Below are 21106 nucleotides of genomic sequence, written 5' to 3' on the forward strand. Positions count from 1 at the left end.
TTAACTTACTTTTTAAAGTGGCAGAGGACAAGCATAGAAGCAGGGACAGCTTTTAGGAGGCTATTATAAAAGTCCAGGCAATTGCTCAACCTGCCTCTGTACATCCTCTGCCTCAGGACAAAGGAAATAATTTTGAGAGATACAGCAAGGAGAAAGGGGATTTCCTCAAGCCTTGCCCCTTCCAAACTTTCAGTTCTAGTTTTAGTCTAAAAGTTTAAGGAAGGTGATTTGTTGTGAAGCTGAGAACGGAACAGCATCCGCACGAGGCCAGTTTCTAGCTAGGAATGGTGCATAACATGTGTGCAAGACATAAAGGCAAATAAATATCAAGGCAGATCAAACCACACACCCAACAACAAAATGCAGTAAGATATTCTGAGGAAAGGGGAAAGGAGAAAGGCAGGGGCCCTTGGACTTTAAATCCTGTCCAGTTTAAATCCTGCCAATATTTTTATTAGGACACTTTGATGTAGTATTTGTAAGGAAGGGAGGGAGGAAGGAAGGGAGGATTGGAGGGGGAGAGGAGGGCAGGGAGGGAAAGGGGAGGAGAGAGGGAAAGGTGAGAAAGAGATAGACACAATGAAAGAAAAAGAAGAGAAAAGGAACCATGGATTCCTAAGAATAATTTGGTGAAGACTATCTGAAGAGAAGATCTAATGACAAACCTTTGGTGTGTGGGAAATTTCAAGTGCATTTCTAGCAAAGGGCAAGGTAATAAATTATTCCTACACCACCACTAATTTGTACAATATGGTATGAAAATAGAAGCTAAAATAACTAAACAAAAAAAAGGCCTAAGTGCATGAGATGTCAAAAATTATTATTTAATACACTCATAAGTCCACGTGGTAATTAATTTTCCCTACCTTTCTCTTCCATCTATCACTCCTCTACAATATAACCTTAAAATTCCTAGGGTCACTATTGGGTATGAATCCTACTATTAACTGCCCCCAAAAAAGAATAAACTCTATAATAAATAATTTTTCCACATAGTTTGTCTTCATATTTTTCCACATAATTAATTTGTAAAATAAAAACTAAATTGGTAGATTTCCATTAGTGTTGTCACCATACAAAAAAGTATTTCTAACCTCACAGATGAAGAATATACTGTCTTTGCAGATGAAAGACGGTATACTTTGGTCTCAGTAATTTGTTTAATGTAGTAAATAAAAATAATGTAACTATAATAAAAATGAGACAAATGCAAAAATTGTATTTTTAAAGTAAACAAATATATGCGGACTTCTGGGTAAAGAGAAAAGATCAAATTCAAGTGTGCACTTTTGCTAATCCTCTAAAACAACAGTAAAGAGATTTGTTAAAAGAGCATAAAATCGACCAGGATGGAGACAGTGAGAGTGTAGGGAATAGCAAAAATTTGGAAGCTGGAAAGCAGAGGGGAGTGGTAAGGGACTTATCAGAGCCAAAAACAAAAACAAAAACAAAAAACCCTGAATCCTAAATTGGCAGCAAGGGAAACTGATATTCCACAATCAACAAAAGTTCGAGGAATAAACACCAAGGAATTCTGGAAGTGGGGGTAGGAGAAGCAAAATAAGGAAGACTGACTGAAAATCTGTTTGAAAAAAAGGTAGATCCTCAAATCCGCAACACCACTCCACCCATCCAGGTGAATATCTGCTCTAACTCCTGTAAAAGACTAGAGTTACTTCTGGAGATGGTAAAATGAGGGTCTTTTTCACTGGGGGTCATGAGTCACATGAAAGGAAATGACACCAGATTGCAATGTGGATCTAGAGGAAAGAATGAGGAGCACCAGAATGGTAAATCTGTGGGTATCAATATAATAGATATGCATGACTTTTAAGACAAAAATTATAACACTGTATTATCATAACAGATATATAACAATTGCACTGAGACCAGTAAATAGAAACATAATGTAACATTATTGCATTTTACTGTTTTTTAATTTTATTTGTTCATTCTTTTTTTTAAGTTCCACATATGAGTGAAACCATACAATTTTGTCTTTATCTGACTTATTTCTCTTAGCATAATACTTTCAAGGTTCATTCATGTTGGCACAAATGGTAAGATTTCATTCTTTTTATGACTAATTCCATTGTGGATATATACCACATTTTCTTTATCCATTTATCCATCAATGGACACTTAGGTTGCTTCCACATCTTGGCTACTGTAAATAATGCTGAATGAACATAGGTGTGCATATATCTTTTCAACTACTGTTTTTGTATTCTCTGGATAAATACCCAGAAGTGGAATAGCTGGATCATATCGCAGTTCTATTCTTAATTTTTTGAGGAATCTACATGCTGTTTTCCATAGTAGTAGCACCAATTTATATTCTCACTAACAGTGTACAAGGGTTCCCTTTTCTCCAAAACTTGCTATTTCTTGTCTCTTTTATAATAACCATTCTAATAGGTGTGATATGGTTCTTAATATAAATATAAAAGGGCTACCTGTGTTGATAGTAATGCATCTATTTTATTTCATTTCCTTGTGTATGCTTCATGACTACATTTAAATAAAGTCCATTTTATTTCTCCCCACCCAAGTTAGTTCCCCTAGCATTGTATCTGCCCAGATACTCACAGTAACATTTTAACAACTACTTTAGAAATAAACTGAGATTCCACCAGAAAAAAGGATCAAGAGTTTCAGTCATATCAATACTTCAACAGCTACTTATCTGAATAGCTTGTAACTTACAACAAAAATAAAACGTGACTCTTTAATTTGCCATATATATAATACACATTTTTAAAATAAAAAACTCGCCCTCTTTTTTCTGCCAGTACCTGCTCCGAGCACTCTTGCTAAGGTTGTAGAGACAGCCATCCACCCAGCTAATCTCTGACTCACCGTTCAACCAAAAGCTATAAGCAATATAAAGGAAGCACCACTGTGAAGTGACAAACTAATGCTCAACTAAGGTCTTTCACATGAGATTTTACGAATGATGAGTGTCCAAAATGATTGAAAAATATTTATCACATTTAAAAAATTGGAAAACTTAGCATAATAAAAATAATGGCAAGGAGAAAAATACTCAGGTTTTCTTAGAAAAAAAAAATTCTCAGATAAACATTTCCTTGAATGGTATCTACTCCAGAAATTAGATTACAGTAGTATTGATCCTGTATTAATACTGGTAAGGAAAAACAAACATTTAAAAGGAAAGATTTGTAAAGATAACTTTCAGTATTTTAAGCAGTACAACCTAATTTTTTTTTTTTTAAAAGCAGCAAGAGCAACTGCAGCACTACCAATGATCTACACTACTTAACTGACAAATCTTGTCTAAAACAATTTAACGGATCCTTATTTTTTCTTAAAGATAACGGAGTACTAGTACTAGCTCTTAAAGAAGTTTCTGAAAAGTCGATAATGAAGTTGGATTTGTCTGACATCAGGGTGGTACCTGCCACCAGCCCCCTCTTCTTGGACATTTGGACGTGTGTATGACGAAAGAACCTGGCTGAAAGCCTAACTGGCATTCCCACTTCTAATTATTAAGGGATTAACACAATAACTCATCATCACACACACATACCAATCTTCCTAAGACCAAAAGAAAATCAAAGTAGCTCCTCACAAAAATGACTAGAAATTCCTCTATTTTAAGATATTGGCTATAATAAGATATTTGATTCAAAACCCCTTCTGTACGTATTCCAGTCATCTGATAACAAAACTTGAACACAAATGTGGTGGGTAAGTACTAGAAAATGTAATTTTAATTTTATTTTCAAAGTTGTAGTTTTAGAGAATCACCAAATAAACTGGTGGTTTATCATCATGCTTGTTAAATTACTACTTTTGTTAAAATAAGAAGAGCTCTGGTTCCATTTCTCTTCTTCTTCTTCTTTTCCTCTTTTTCAACCAAGAATCCTTTCCCTAACTGAGGATATTGCACCATTGGAATGTGGGGGTCAAAACGTAGACTAAGTCTCTCCTATAAACACAGATACACAATAACCCTCTCTGATACCTGACCAAATCACAGTGTTGGCAGTAAGAAGGGCATAGCAATAATCAGAAGCATGTAATTTGGAGTTGGATACACGAGTATTTAAATCCCAGCTCTGTTATTTATTAGCAATGTCAACTTGAGTTTCAGTTTCATCATCTGTAAAATAGGTACTACTTCAAGGGGTTGTTCAGATTAAATGAAAGCGCACACACAGCATGCTGTCACACAAATGCTCCATAAATGATGGCAGCTACTGCCCCTTGTTTTCCCAAGAAAGGAGTTGTATCTTGCTGCTCCTAAAACATAAGTACACATTGTGGTGGTGCGGCTGTTTCACATATAAACTATCACTTTATATACATATAGACATATATGTATGTATAAGTTATTACAATGATTTTTCAAAAATAATAACCTAGTAGGTTAGAATTACTAAGTCTTAAACATGATGGTGATCTCAGCAAAAAGGGTAATTGAGATGACTTCTCTCAATTGGGTAACAAGAGAAATCCAAATCTGAAATAAGCAGAGTCTAAATTAGAAGTTCCCTTTTTCCGGGGGGGAGGGTATAGCTCAGTGGTAGAGTGCCTGCTTAGCGTGCATGATGTCTTAGTTTTAATCCCCAGTACCTCCATCAAGAAATAAATCACTAAACCTAATTATCTACCCCTCCAAAAAAATAAATAAATTAAAAAAAAAAAGAAGTTCCCTTTTTCTGAAAGAGTCTACTAGGCCACACAGTCCTAAAAATGAATGGAAAAAAATAAGTTTGATAAGGAACTCAACAATCAGTAAGTAGCAATGTGATAATATGTTACATCTGGTGGGGAAATAGAATTTTAAAGAAAAAGGATTTGCTTCATCTTATATTCTTATTAATTCTGTTATATAATCATTTCTCACTGTAAATTTTAAAGATGCAAAATGCAACACTTCACGAGAATAAAACCATACAAATTAAAACAAAAAACTTCAAAATTTTAAAGCTGCCTCATGTTCTTAACACAGCCTGCTACATCTCAACTACCCACACTGGTGGATTAGCCATAGCAACGTTTTCTTTCTTGCTGCCTCCTCTACCTATACTTAGCTGGTTCAGGCCAAGAAAAAAGCAAAGATAGGAAGTAACATATGCATCTTTAAATATTTAAACATATGTCTGAGTACTCTGCCAACTGCATTCCTTAATCCAGTATACATTATATTATTGTGCTGGTTTTTAGAATTAGCCTTGCTTCTAGTCCAACTTCACCATGGCATCTCATTCCCAAGAATATGACTTATTCCTCCTTGCTACAAGCCTCAGTGATCTCAGGAAAGATTCTTGCTTTATTTGATGCCCCCCCCCTTGCACCTGTTCCCCCTAATAGTGAGTTATTAGATCTATTTAATATCTGCTCTGATTCCTTGACAGCTAGGCTTCTGGTTGCTCACTCTAACCAGGACTTGGGTCTAATTGTATGTCATTCATCCTTTCTCCCCTGGAAGCATGTCCCAGCTGTATATTGAGTAAAAGAATCCTGAACTTGCTCCCATGTCCAGTCCCAGGTTCCCCCTCTGATGCAGCAGCTCTGCCGGGATTTATCATTCTTGTGTTGCTTGATCCTTAGTTACGTTCTTGAGTGTATGGCTTAACAAGTAGAGTAGTTAAGAAAAGGCAATGCCCATAGGGCAAGGCAGTTAAGTAAATAAAACACACATAAGTATACAAGATGGAGAGATGGCATGGTTTAAAAACAAACAAGCAAAAAAAGAGCATGAAGCAGGGAGACACACCCAAATTTCAATAAATATGACACACTGGGCAAGCTTTGGTTTCCTCTTCTTCAAATGAGGATGAGTGAGATGATTAGTGAAGTAATCCCAAACTGTGAGGCTGAAAAAAATCATCCAAGCATATCTTCTTTCCAATTCATAAATACTGGGGATTCATTAAACTTTCAGAGATTAAAAGGTTAGGAACTCCTGGACTTTCCAGCAGAGATTCTCAAAAGGTATTAATAGATTTATACCTGGGGTGGTGACATGGCCAGAGCTCTGACAAATCACAACCACACACAATATTTTTCAGTGAGTGCTAGAATGATTACCAAGGTCTCCTACAGATCTGTGATTCTGTGGCCCTGATAATGCAGGCTTTCACACACTGGTGCTGTGCTCACAGAGATACACTAGCGGGGTTACCTTTTATAAGGGAGATGGGTTTGAGTTGTTGCATGTCCTCTGAATGGCTTAAAAAGTTACATCCTGTATATGCAAAACATTACCAAGGTTATGTCCCCTCAATTCGTCCATAAGGAGTCTACTGAAAGATCCTTGAGAGGCAGAGACAGTGACTACTATAATTTTGCATGTTTTTCAGTGCCTCGTTCAGCAACCCTGTAAAAATGCTTTGCATGGATAAATGGACGATATAGGGATTGAAGCAAGATCTGACTAACTTCACCAAAATTAGGGCTACAAATTCTGAAAACTCCTTAGTAAGCTCAGAAAGTATGTCGATTGAGTGAACCTTAAGTTTGTATTAAACGGTGGGTAAGAGAGAACAAAAACTAATTCAGGCAGGATGCTGGTCATATAAAATAAAAATTGAAAAGTCATGGAAAAGGAACAAAAAGTAGAAAACACACATGCTAAATCAGAGTCAGGTTAATGAATGAAGACAGCCAGCTCAGGCCTGCACATAAAATATGAACTTGAAAGTGTGGGTCTCTGTACTTGAGGTCAAAGCGATTTTGTCAAATTTTGTTCTATGAGTTAAACATAATTAGAAAAACATTGCCCTTTAGAAAAAGTAAGCACATCAACCAATTACAGAGGGAGAAAATTACTGGAGTATGATGCAATCAAGAAAGATCCTAGGTTAATGACTGGGAGTTTAAGAGAACCCTATATATACATGCAAAATTTTGAATATGTGCATCTTTAGGACAAGGGAGTCATTGCTTTTTTTGGATTCTAAATAGATGATGGTCCCAAACTGGTTAAGAACAGACTTAAGTAAAAATCCAAAGCCTTTTGAATATCCCTTTGTCTGAATTTAAGAAAAAACAATTTTATAAATATAAACTGCTACCACAGAAATGGTACTGCTTTTATTTTTGGCTACTTTTCTAGGACTACGTATAATTTATAGAACTCAATGCAAAGCATGGAACTATCACAAAGTATAAAAAAATGAAAGGAAAAAGGTTTTGATTTGACAAATGAAACTCTATATCAAGTTGCATATAGAGAAGTAGTGTTTCATACAACCAAAGTAACATTAATTTATGGAACACCAAATCCATTCAAAGTCAATACTGAGTGAACTGTTTCCCACATGCTGCTCCTGAGAAGTAACAATAAGCCAAACTGATAGTACAATATTGCCCCCTACTGGAGCCTACTAGTAAAGATAAACCTAAAAGAATTAATAAGACTAAAGCGTTTACTTTTAAAAGGCCATAACTAGAATTCCCTTTTCCCATAAATACAAGTTTAGCCTAATATTAGCATAAGTCTGAGTTATTCATTCTATGGTAATTTTAGTGTGGCAGTAATTTACTGTGGTGTAGAAGTTTAGAGGAATCAATCATGAGTATAAGGTGACATTTAAAAATTACTATAATAAATATTCTAATTAAAACTATATAGGATCTTGAAATTTGAAAGGGCTGAACAAAATCTCTAGTCTAATCAACTACATGGTTCACACCTTCCCTGTATAGGTCTCTGCCAAGCAATTGCCCAGCCTTGGCAGAAACATTCTGGTGACTGAAAACTCACTATTCCTGAAAAGTCTATCCTGTTCTGGATAATTCCTTATAGCCAAAAATTATTTCCCTCCTGAATATATCTGTCTGGGAGGAAAACCCTCAAGATTTTAAGGAGAGAAAATTCATCCCACTAAATCACGCATTCTCCAAATTAAATAAATCAAGTTCCTTTGGCAGCAGCTCCTGTGACCAGGGTTTAGATGTCTCCCCCATTCTGAATGTACTCACCTTAATGTGTGTTTGTTTCTACTGCTACTGTAACAAGTTACTACAAACTTTGTAGTTTAAGACACACATTTATTATCCTAACAGTTCTTGAGGTCAGAAGTCTGACACTGGTCTTACTGGCATCACTGGGTCAACAGGTCCAAATCCTTTTCTGGAGCTCTAAGCCAGGGGAATCTGTTTCCTTGCCTTTTCTAGCTTCTAGCTACCACTCGTTTTCCTTGGCTTATGTCTCCCTTCCACCAACTTCAAAGTGAGCAACATTGTGTCTCTCTGACCATTCTCCACAATAACCTTTTCCTCTTACCCTGACCTCAGTCAAGAAGGGTACTTTTAAGAACTCATATGACTAGGCTGAGCCCCTTTAGATAATTAAGAATAATCTCTCTCTCTCAGCATCCTTAATCTTAATTACATGTGCTATTTTTCTCTTCCATGTAAAATAACATATTCACAAGTTTTGGGGATTATTACAGGGACTGCCACAAAATGCCTTCCCATTTGTACTGGTTCTCCCTAAAGTAGGACATTCCATCTGAATACGGCACTTCAGGAACAGCCCACACTGAGTAAAACAGGATTGTCATCTTCATCTTTCCAGATGTTATACTTCTAATATCTGGACTAAAATCCAAAGAAGTTATCCACATCACACCCATAATTCTCACTGAGCTATTAACTAAAACCCCTAAGCTTTGTAAGCCTTGTCTATAAACACAGCTCTTAAGCCACTCCAGCCTCATCCTTTACTTGGCAGTTGTTTTTCTAAACCCAAGTATAAGAACTTATGTTTAATCCTGTTCAATTTTATCTTATTAGATTTTCCCTATTCCTGAGATCTTTTTGGATCTCAATTCTAACCCTTAACCTATGTGCTATATGGCCAACTCTGTTTCTTGCACACCTGTAGTGAGTGTTCCTCAGCATCACATGTTCTATCCTGCAGCACATCAGAAATCTCCCTGAAGTTCAGTGATTCTTGAATTTTAATATGTACACAACTTGTTGAGGGGCTTTTTTGCCCCATCTCTTGAGATTATGATTTAGGAGGTCCGAGACAAGGCCCAGCAATCTGTTTTCAACAACTTTCCTCAAGTGGGTTTCAAGTGGTTGATCTGCAGAGCTTTGGGAAAACACTGTTCCATTTGATATCAGACATTAATCAGCTCCTTTTGGGTATGAACAAAATCCATCCAACTGTCTTCACATCTTGCTCATGTTTCCTGCCACTTTTAGGAAGTTACCATGAGGAAAGAAACTTGGTCAAATGACTAGCTGAATTCCAGTCATACTGGTGCTACTGTATTTCCCTGTTCTACCAGTCCTGCTAGCCTATAAAAGAAAGAAATGACACAGACATGATTTGTCCCTAGTGAACTTGTTCTATGTATTGACAACAAAGTTTTCCTTATCCTTACTGCCCACAACTTACTTTTTAGTTCCTGATCCAGAATCTTGCCAAGCTTTTAGAGTCGAGCTCCCCAGTTGGTAATTAATAGAACCAATTTGCTTTCCCTTTGGAAAACTGGAACTGCCCTTATCTGTCTCCAGTCATTTGGAAAACATGCTTTTAAAAGATCTCAAAGATCACAGAAGCTGCAAGTTCTTTCTGAACCTGTTCTGGAATGTAATTCATGCAGGCCAGAACACCTGAACCCATTTGGAAATGCCTGACTCTCTGGAACTTTCATTCTTCCTTTCCAATGATCATTCTACCCTTTTCGGTTGAAGGTCATATTCCTTGACAAAAAAGGACAGAAGCCAGATAGGATTTCCAGAGTTTGGCTTCTCTATATCATGCATCAGCAGCACACCATCAGTTCCAGAAAGCAGATCTATCCCCTTTTTCATCTCATTCTTGCTCTAAACATAACCTTAAGCACCCCATGTCTTCCCCAGCAATTCTTGCAGGTCTGTTCTCATTAGAGATTTTATTTTCCAGTTGCTATTATAGATCTAAACCTTCTTCTACATTTACATTAATTTGACTTCACCTTTCCTGTATATATATATTTTTAATTGATCTCAGGTTGGCAAAAAAAATTAACTGCTGGAGTTGGATGATACATAAGGGTTCATTAGACTAGACTTACTACTTTGGAAATTTTCCAAAATAAAAAGTCATACAAATATATAAATACAAATACTTATGTAAATACAGAGAGAGAGAAAAAGAGAGAGAAGAAAGATAGACCCCATTTCTTCTCACTGAGATGTATTTTTTTCCCTAAACTTTCATTTTATTGAGATATGGTTTTTAAAATTTATTTATTTATTTATTTATTTATTTATTTATTTATTTATTTATTTATTTATTAGGGGGGAGGTAATTAGGTTTACATACTTAGTTTTTTTTAAGAGGAGGTACTTGGGATTGAATCCAAGACCTTGTGCATGCTAAGCATGTTCTATACCGCTTGAGCTATACCTTCCTCCTGATAATTTGGTTTTAAGTAAGGTCTGAATTGCACTTTATCTGAACCCCCCAGTCCTTTCAGTTTATCTTCCAGCTGATTCCTATGCCATTTTTCTTTGCCTTTTCTTTGGACTGTTTGAGGTCTACCTATGAAAAGTCTAGGATATATTCTAATTATGCCTGTTTCTCCCTTCCTATCAGGAACACAATTTTTAGAAGGTTATCAATTTTCTTATAGAAGTAGATTAGTTCCCCCATTGTCCTTTAGGACAGTGGTTCTCAAAGTGTGATCGCTCTACCAGCAGCACCAACATCACCCAGGAGCTTGGCAGAAACATAAAGTCATGGGTCCTAGAGAGCCTGGGACACTCTCCAACGACTCCTACACATATTAAAGTTTGAGAGTCACTTTAGGAGAAGAAGCTGTTTCAATTCAAATGCTGTCAGACAATGTGCTTTGAACCAAATGAGGTCTCCATCAAGTGCCTAGGCACCTGGAGTCCTTCATACTACTGAATACCTTTGGGACTATCTTACATCTGCAACTCATCACTTCTTCCTTACCAAGGGGCATACAGCACACTTCCACTCCTGTATCTATGCTGTTTCTCTCTTTTTATGCTCCTCTGGATGATGTTCAGCATCCTTCCACTTGCAGGATCTCAGATGTCAACGTAGGTACATAATTTCTTACCATGTCACACTGTTATATCTCTCCTTTTAACAAATCTGAGTCTTATAAACAAGACATCCTTCCATAGTTACATTCAAATAGTAAGGCCAATTCCAGCAAGTCACCATGATGGCCATGAGATATTTATTACTCTCCTTTATAATCAACTTAACATTCAAATTTTGTATGCTGTTATAAAGACTTTGGAACCTCTAAGTATTATGTCCAGCTAGTTTCCATCCTGTTGTTTTCTGTGAATCACTGGATATTGCCCTCATTTATTCTGCTTACCATGTTTTGTATGATGTCTAATAGGGGTTTGTCTTGTCTTGTTATCTCTTCTTTAGCATATTAAGTCTATAACTGTCCTGACCAGATCAACTAGTTCCTAGGAAAACACATACAGAAGCTATGCTCCACCCCTCCCTCCATATTCTCCCAAACTCAGTGAACACGACGATGATTATACTAATTGTAAGCTTTTCTTTCTAAGCTTTTAAATTAGTGCTTTTATAATGATGGTAAATAAAATCTATACTTGTAGCAAGAAAGGGATTGGTAGTGCCAAGAATATGGATGGGTTAATACAAAATTAATAGTTTGATTTTCTTTTTTTAATCCTTTACTTGAGGTCACCACTTTCCTTGCTTCTTTTCCAAACAGGAATATAATAAATACTACCATGTTGATTAAAAAATGATTTGCTTTCAAATCAATGTATCTGTGATCATAATTTTCTTCTTTAGAAGTAGAAAAATGTTGAATCATTTAAATTTACTCAATTGTATATTCCACTCTGAATTATGAGATAACTAGCATCAATCAACTCCATATAGATCAATGTTTATTTTACACACAGACAAATAAGTGCTAAGTTTTATAAGATCTAAGTTGAAACACCACAACCTAGATTAAACACAGCAATAGAGAAGTCACAGAATTTATGTTCAAAAATACAAGAATATTCTGAATACATGTAATTTGTTTAAATTGGGAAGTGTAAAAAATAAGTTAACTAGTTTAAAAATCAATTTATATCCATCTTGGCTAACATATCTCAACTCCAAAGAAGTAATAAAAGATGGCAGTAAAAGTGAGTTAACAAAACATAATAATAAAATGACAAAGTGAACCATAAACACAATTTGCTGAAAAAAATTTGAGTTGTGGAAATACAAAATTGCAAACCTGTGAATAATTATTATTCCTAACAAATGAGTGGGTAAAAATATATTACTCATTATTACAACAAAAACAATTGAGTCACTTAACACACTAAACTTTGGAAATGTATTAATTTCCCGATAACTGGAATAGTTATGTATTTCTGCTAAATAGTTTGGTGGTTAAAAACAGTTTCAGAAAGCAAGAATAGTTTATGCAAAATACTTCTATTTTTTAAAACAGCATCTTCTATTTCTAATACGGAATATAAATACTTCATAAGTATTCAATAAATATTAAGTTAATATTGTTACAATCATCGCGTAAGTGGTAAAAATGGACAATACAAATTTTCATGTAAAAACAAACTTTGAGAGGAAGAGTTTGGTAGTAAGATATATAACCACACTTAGAAAACATACTTCTTATTCCTATTTTTGTTACTCAAACACTGCAACTCTTTGTGAGTCACTTAGCTTTTGAAAGTCTGTTTCTCTCTACCAAAACTGGGCCTGGGAGATGACCTATCAGTGAGAAATGCATTGATAATTATGTTGTTTTGTGTTTTTTGGTGGGGAGAGGTAATTAGATTTATTTATTTATTTTTTAATGGAGGTACTGGGGATTGAACCCAGAACCTTGTGCATGCTAAGCATGCACTCTACCACTGAGCTATACCCTCCCCTGCACTGACAATTGACTAGAAAATGACTTTTAAGTGTTTATAAACCTCAGTATATCATTACCGTCCCCTTTACTTCTTCTATTTGCTCAGTTATCTTGTCATCAACAGAGAAAATATTTAAAATCATTCTACTCTTTTTCACTTCCCAGCACTTCTCTACCATTCTATCCAGCTTCAAGAAGACTTAAGGCAAGCTTCAGCCTTTCGGGGGCTAATAAACATGCTCACCTAAAGAAAGTGGTGGTATGAGATGTAATGTTCTGGTGATGCTTTGGGATTCCTGAGGAAAAGATATCTCATACATATAAGTGGATGGGCTTAGCACTCAATGCTGTAATTTGAGATTACAGAGGTCATTCTCCCTATACTACATCCAGCAATATTAACAAAGGTAGTTTTACTTTTTCACATCAGTATTGACACACAAGAATGTTACAATAATGAATACTATTATTTTTTTCACTTACCAAAGGAAAAAAGTTAAAAGAAATGTGAGGTTATTTCTTTCCCTTTTTCTAATGACTAAAAGAGGTGTCACCTTTTTATATTTTACTCCAGGAAAAAGAAAGCTCATCATAATTGAAATGATCTTACCCTAGGACCATTATAAAACACACACATCTGCCCCCAAAAAACCTCTGGAGTCCTCATCAAATATCTTTCTCTGACCAACATGCTTCACACAGAGCTAATGCTCATTGAATGTCTGCTACTGAATAAGGACCTTTAAAAAAAGGTGGCAGTCTCGTGATGAATAAACTAACTTGAACCAATCATTCCTTTTTTCCATCCAGTATCAAGCAGCTATAATGCCATAATGCTTTCAGTCATTTAATAAATACATAAAATGTAAAAAATATAATACATTAAGGCATATCTCTACTTCCCCATTTTTGGAGAAATTTCTATTGTGTACTTCACATATAATTTTATGCATGTAAATGACCTTACCTCTCTTACAGATAGCTGTGGTGGGAAGGAGACTGAAAATACCAAGTTGGTGAATTCAAACCCAGAGGCTCCAACCTTTTCGCACACCTAAAAAAGTATTACACAAAAGTATTTTTTTATTACATAAAAAAGCATTATACAAAGTCTCAGAAATTGCTGAAAATTTTACATTAATCTTCATAACATGAATTTCTGGTCTAGGAGATGACACTGCTAAACTTCCAAACTTTTACCTTTGAATAGGAAACTCACACAAACATCCTGAAATCCACTATTTGCCAACTATGACCCTAAAGACTGATATCATGAGGTGCCAAACAGCCAGAACTCATCTGCAGAACAATCTAGTGAACATTAAACACTTTTCTATTAAGTCACCTCACAATTAAGAAGAGATTTTAAATAAAATAAAGGCAAATATGGCACTTTTGACGCCTGGAAACAAAAGACAATCCCACATTTAATCATGTACCTTCCACAAGGCTGTTCTAACACTTGTCTTTTCCGGACATTAATAGGTAGGAATAAGAGCTTTTCTCTAACTCTTTAGCTATGTTAAACAGCAAAGGGAAAACTGATATATTTTTGTTCAGTTGAACAGTATTTATAACTGAAATTCATGGATATATATTTCATTAACTTTTAGATATGTTGGTAAAAAGGTAATTTGAGAATAGCAGGCTTTGTTTTTGAAAAAAAATTTAGAAAACATTCTAATGATCCACTTGTGTGAGACAGGTTGAAATGAATAGCACTGTTCCTTTAAATATAAGAATTCTAGGTCTTAAAACTGAAAATCTTTACATATTACATATTAATAAAAAAGTTTACCATTTTAACGAAGTCTTTTTCACAGAAATCCTGAAGAATTCCTAGGCATACATTGCATACATTTAAATTTGAGTTCTTGGAAGCAATGCTTCCATCTTCAATAATTGAGATCTTTCCCTCTCCATTTTGACTCAGGTTATCCATCCTATCAATCCCATCTTCCAGTTCTTGTAGTCGAATTTTCTTGGGAGGTGGGTTTGGAACTTCCGAAACTAATTCATCTTTTTCAGTTTCCAGAAATTTTTGTAGTTCATTGAGCAACTCCTGTAAAGTTAATTTTTAAAAAAGGAATAACCCTTTGACAATGTCTGTAAGGGTAAGATGAAGCATGAAAACAGGAATGAAAATTATGACATATCACAGATTTATATCAATTCTGGAGCAATCAATTAGTTTTATTAACCAGCATTGGCTTTCTGGGGAATTTAAAAGAGAGTTACTTAACTCCTAATAATATATCTGTGAATGTTTTTTCAAAAGCGTTTCATACATCAGTGAAGTTGAAATCCTAAATCTGAGACAGAAAGACTTCATTAGTCTGGTTTGTAGTTTATTAATTTATTAATCTGGTTTGCAGTTCTGTTGTGAGGATCATTCACTTGCTAATTCTAGTAAAACAAATAAACAAAAACAAAAAAAGTCCAACTTCAATTCTAATAATTAACAAATAGAAATGCAAACTGAATTTCCATCTTTCCTAGGTTTTTGAATAATCTCACAACCACTAAAACGTCGTATGTACAATATTTAATGTGAAATCTGAACAATTAGACAGATTAAAAGTCTATCAAGTAAAAATAATTTCAAGGCAATTTACTACACAAAAGTAAACAGATGCTGGCAATGCTGAAATCTGGCACCATAATAACAAACCATTTATAGGAATTAATTTAAAAAAGCCCTCTACTACATTCTGGTTTGCCTAGTTTCTGTCACTCTTTGTGTTAGAATGTAAAAAGTGTCTTTCCTAACAAGAAGTTCATACTGCTTGGCACAGGGAACTATATTCAATACCTTGTAGTAACTTATGGTGAAAAGGAATATGAAAATGAATACATGTATGTTCAGGTATGACTGAAGCATTATGCTGTGCACCAGATATTGACACAGTATTAGGGGGTATAGCTCAGGGGTAGAGCATTTGACTGCAGAAATTGACACAGTATTGTAAACTGACTATACTTCAATAAAAAAAATATATATACACACACACAAAAGTGCCATTCCTTTGAAACTGTTCTTATATTTCAGACATTCCCCTCATCTAAATACTCAGAGGACTTTTTCTCTGTTTCATCTAAATTAGTCAGGTTTTATTATTCAGTTGTTGAATAAATACTCGTTTGAAATTCACTCATATTACAATTTACTGACTCTAAAGGGAAAAATCTCTCATTCAAATTTAATTCATTTCATTAAGACATTAGCTCTCCTATTAAATCTTTAGAAAAGAAATACATACTCATACATATATACACATACAGGCATATTATGACCCACACAAATAGGTTTATTGTTACCCAAAATCTATAATGTCAATATAGCATAATATAGATATATGTATGTGTACATATATAATTATATGAATAGAAAATACCAAAATATAAGTATGTTTACCCAGAAAAAGTCCTCAGATATTTTCATGTTTATTTACATAAAATGATACAAACAAAAGTTGATAACACTGTCTTGTTATATATTTAAATCTTACAATATATGTATAAAATAATAGATTATAATGTATTTGAAAGAATGTATAAGTTATACAAAATCAATCTTACTATTTTATAGTCAGAGTGTGTATTGATGAATAAACATAGCATATGTACCATTTCCATTTTTCAAAGAGTTTTCACATACTGTCCCTGAAAATCCTGTGAGGTGGATGTTATCATCATTCCCATTTATAGAGGAGAAAATTGAAGCTGGAAAGTGGTGGACCTGGGATCCAAATCCACGTCTTCTAACTCCAAATTCTAGGCTTTGGATTCAGACAGTTCATATCCTAGCTTGCTCACTTAATAGCTGTGTAACTTTGAGCAGGTTGCTTAACCTCTCTGTGCCTCAGTTTCTTCATCTGAAAATAGAGACAATCATAGTATGTACTTACCTAATAGGTTATCATGAAGATTATATGAGAATTTGACATATAATAATGCTATATGAATAATAATATAATTATTATTTCCAAAATAATAGAAACAACTAATACAAAGGAGAAATGACTGCTATCGCTAACTCCTGGGCAATGTTAAAAAATTATAAGGAACTGAGTATATGTATGCATGTGTTTGTGTGTGTATTCGTACTGTTTATATAAGTACATATTTACATATATAATTAGTATTTGCCTCTAAATAGAATATCACTATTAGAATAAAACATATTTCATAAAATGTTATGTATTTTATGTGAAATACTGTATTAACTGTCAAAGCTCTCTGTATATTACCATAAATGTCAAAGATCTCAGTATATTACTTTGTTGTTATTAATAGCAGTTAATGATGATAAGCATTTACTTCTAGAGGGTTGTAAATACACATTTGTAAATACAAATGGTAATATAGAAAACAGGAAAAGAAAAAAGGCAACCAAACCCACAATGCTTCCACTTAATAGAAGATCTCAGGACTATCACCCACTCCTGTTACATCTTACTAATATCTGGTGAAAAGCACTATTTTGTGATATTCTGTCTAGATGTTCTTTAGGAAAGGTATATACAAACATTAAATGCACCAGGGAATTGCTCCACAAAGATCCCACTACATTAAATGTTAGATATAATCACTTAAGAAGGAACTTACATTTATATGGTTATAACAATCCTCAAATTACCATTATCAGTAATTATTTTATTATAGTTTTTTAAAAATTTAATGAAGAGTTAAGAACAGATATATACCCTTAAATATACAGATACTGATTTCAAAATAGAGAATCTTTTTTAACTTTAAAAAAGAAAGAAAGAAAGAAAATACCTTGTAGGGAAGTTTGTATGGTGCATGAAAATCCACACCACAGAATCTGAAGATACATCTTGGACAGGTACCAGTACTGAGCAACAACTGGGCCACACGCTTGTTTTCTTCAGTCAGTGGAAACATATTAAATAATTATAACTAGAAAGGAAGAAAAAGTAAAACTAATGAGCATCTTTTGTGTTTTACTTTCACAAATATATCATCACCTTTAAGGATAACAGTTTATATTTGAAAATCAGTTATTTGGTACTCTCCAATAATGTCCCTTTCACTATAACCATATTGAAATATAAACTTGAAGGCAACTTCTTAGATGCATCAGGTAAGAGTTTCTAGTTGTTCAGGACTTTAACATTCTAGATTATGATAAAGTGCATCAACATAACTAAATTAATCAAAAGAAATAAAAATAATATTAAAAATGGCTGTCTCTGAAGAGGGTAGTGAAAACAACAATACAGAGTGAAATTTTGCTTTTTATTTTGTACCACTCAGTACTGTTTGAGAACACAAGAGTAATAAATTCAATAAACTTTACTGTTAGAAATTAAAAATTAGTTTGCTAGGAAAAAAAAATAAAGATTATTCTACACAATACTTAACTGACTTTAATGATGGTTAAGCAATCAAGTATGTATGTATGTATGTATTTAAGGGAGAGGTAGTTAGGTTTATTTACTTACCTAATGGAGGTACTGGAGACTGAACCTCATGCATACTAAGCACACACTCTACCACTGAGCTAGACCCTCCCCTGCTCAGGTACTTAAAACAAATTGATCACTATATCCAAAAACATCTATTTTACTTTGATGAAAAAATAACTAAATGACAACCAACTGTTACAAAATGAGAAAAATCTGCTTCCATCATGCACAAAACTCCAACAAAAACAAATTAAATGCAAAATATTTTAGAGTAATTATTGTCAAAAATCTTTTCAATTTGAACAAACTCACTTAGGAATAAATACTACATAGATAATGGAGGGAAATCCAATATAACTCTCTTGCTGCCAGGAAGGAGAGGTAGTAAAAATTAAATTACTTAATCATTTCTTATGGCAAAAAAAAAAAAATCTGATTAATGAATGAGCTCACATTACTTTAAAATGAGGAACTACTGATATTTCATAAGGCCATGATTGTATGGTACAGTATGGTATGACTATAGCCATACAGATAAAAGACTGGCACCTTTAATTTGCACAGTTTTGTAATTCAAATGAACTTGCTTAATATTTTTGGGAGGGTGAAGCTCTTTCCAAGTGCTTACTATGATGACTCTTAGAATTAGTTTGTGTTTGCTAACTCTTTAAAACCCACTACTTACTTGCAAGTTTCTAAATGTTTGTGGCCACTTATGAAGAGTAGATCCTTGACACGAAATAATGGGAAAGACAGGTAGATAGTTCTATGGAACTCTTCACCATAAAAATCAGTTTAGCAGGCCGACTATAAAAACAGATTGCCTGTGCCTGGGTTCTAACTCAGACGAACAAGTGAGTTGGAAGGGAAGAGAAGAAAGCATGGCTTGTATGGACACACCAGTGAGAACTTTCAGACACACAGATTAGGAAACATTGATTTAGGGTTGCCTAAGTAAATTTGAGCTCCAGAAAGTACAGAGTATGTGGAGAACACCCTCTACATAATGAAAATGTATGGTGATTATTATTTATAATAATCTGAAATCTGCTTCTTCTTCTTAATAGTCTGAATCTCTTCCCCCAGCCCATTTAATCTGCTAGTTTGATGGTGAAAAGAGGTTGGGATTCTCTGAGGGGCTGATTATCAGCCTTTAAAGTGTTTTCCTGATTGCATTCCCCTCACAGAGAAACTGTCTCACCCTTTTAAGTTCTCTTCTCTCCTTTTCATTAGCTGAGGTCAAGGATTTAATTTAATTCAGAATTAACCTTTAACTCAGAAAGAGAAACAAATAACGCTCCTGCTGCAATCAATAAATTCATGAGTAAGTACTTTAAAAGGGTACTTTGTATCAAAGACTTCCCTGGAGACTTTAGTTGTATTAAAATGTATTCTTTTCTCCCCCTGTGCCTTAAAGACAAGTATTTGTTTCTCCAGTAGTTTCTGTCGAATAAACGTAGCATGCTAGTCAATAAATGACACATTACAATATGTTGGCTCTGAAAACTTCCCAAACTTGTTCAGAATTAGGAAACCTCCCGTCTTGAGTAATTTAAAGAGGTCTTTAAAAACAACTACAAAAAAACCCCTCTCTTCCTTATGTATGTGCTAATAAAGGAGTGGACTTACAAACCTCTCAAGATCATTTTCACCTACAACAATGTAGAGACTTCTAAGGCACGTTAACATTATTAGAAAATACGTTATGCCTTAAATTTGGTTGTTTCATCTCGGTGTACAGCGCTGAAATGACAGGATTTCATAAGACATCAGAAATCAGTTGTTCTATAATCAGATTTATTTCTTTGAAGGAAAGCCCTGAGAAATGCATTCTATGCTGTAAGGTTTTCATTGTTGGTTGCCTTTAAGACGTTTGCTTTTCATTTACGTGTTTATACAAAGAACTGTAACAAGTCATTGCAACAGAACCTCTTCCCACGTGTCAGGATCCCTACCGGAATCCAGTGCCTTCTCCACAAACTAGCCCCGTCTCTGATTTACTAGAGAGGATGGATTTTTTTTTCACCTCTCGGTTGATTACAGAAACTATTGCAAACAGATAATAAGCGCGACATGTGAAAACCATTAGAATAAGGAGGCTGAATCTCACATCCTGTGATCTTTTAAAACTTATATCTATTCAGAAGGGTGTCATTCGTCTTGTGGGGGTGGGATGTGGATTTCCAAAGAAGGGGGCGCTCATAACTTCATCGCGCTACCGATACTCTCAGCTGCGGAATCTATTCTAGACTTCTGGAAAGTTCATCCCCAGCTCTAACCTCGAGTCTTTGGGCAACCAAGCAAGCCCTTCTCCCTGTCAGTCGGGTTCAAGAAACTTCCCACTCACCCTTCCTTGCTAACAAAGCCACTCAGGCAGGAAGGAAACGATCCCCTCCTTCCACACCTCTCGTGTACCCAGTCTGCACCCCCCGCCCCACCTCAGACCTCCCTGCCTCACCTTCTCCCACGACGCTGGAGCCTGAGATTTAACCCTTTCCAGCCCTCAGAGGGAATGGGGAAGACTAAAGACAACGCACCTATTGCGTCTAGCTATTATGTTCCCCGAGGAAACGAGAGCTTTAGAACGAAAGTACCAGCTCCTTCACGCGAGGACTGAGTGGACTCTCCCCTACTTGTTTGCAGGTTAATCAGTCAAGCTGTCTGGCTGACAGCCTCCTACCCCACCTCCCCCGCGGGTGGAGGAGAGCGTGGGGTAAAATTACTCCCAGCCCGAGTCCGAGTTGTCCCAGAGAAGCCTCCAAGGGCCTCCGACGTCTAGGTCATTGTAGCCGCTGCCAG

At 35.1% G+C, this 21106-nt stretch overlaps 1 protein-coding gene across 6 annotated transcripts in view; it reads right to left on the reverse strand.

Annotated features, from left to right (window-relative positions):
• PUS10 (pseudouridine synthase 10) overlaps window positions 1-21065 on the reverse strand; it is a 54573-nt gene extending 33508 nt beyond the window's left edge. For 3 of the 6 annotated variants that reach the window (XM_032497613.1, XM_032497610.1, XM_032497614.1), the window contains exons 1-4: window positions 20766-21065; window positions 17658-17798; window positions 14674-14937; window positions 13843-13929 (exon numbers count right to left, since the gene is read on the reverse strand). In XM_032497613.1, coding sequence (XP_032353504.1) covers window positions 13843-13929; window positions 14674-14937; window positions 17658-17783 — 477 coding nt within the window. In that variant the 5' untranslated portion in view covers window positions 17784-17798; window positions 20766-21065. Of the gene's footprint in view, window positions 1-13842; window positions 13930-14673; window positions 14938-16502; window positions 16751-17657; window positions 17799-20765 lie in introns of those variants that run through there. The other 3 variants (XM_006191327.3, XM_032497612.1, XM_032497615.1) reach the window with 2 other exon arrangements.
• Window positions 21066-21106: the final 41 nt, after the last annotated feature.

Source organism: Camelus ferus, chromosome 15, assembly GCF_009834535.1.
Source record: "Camelus ferus isolate YT-003-E chromosome 15, BCGSAC_Cfer_1.0, whole genome shotgun sequence".
NCBI lineage: Eukaryota > Metazoa > Chordata > Mammalia > Artiodactyla > Camelidae > Camelus > Camelus ferus.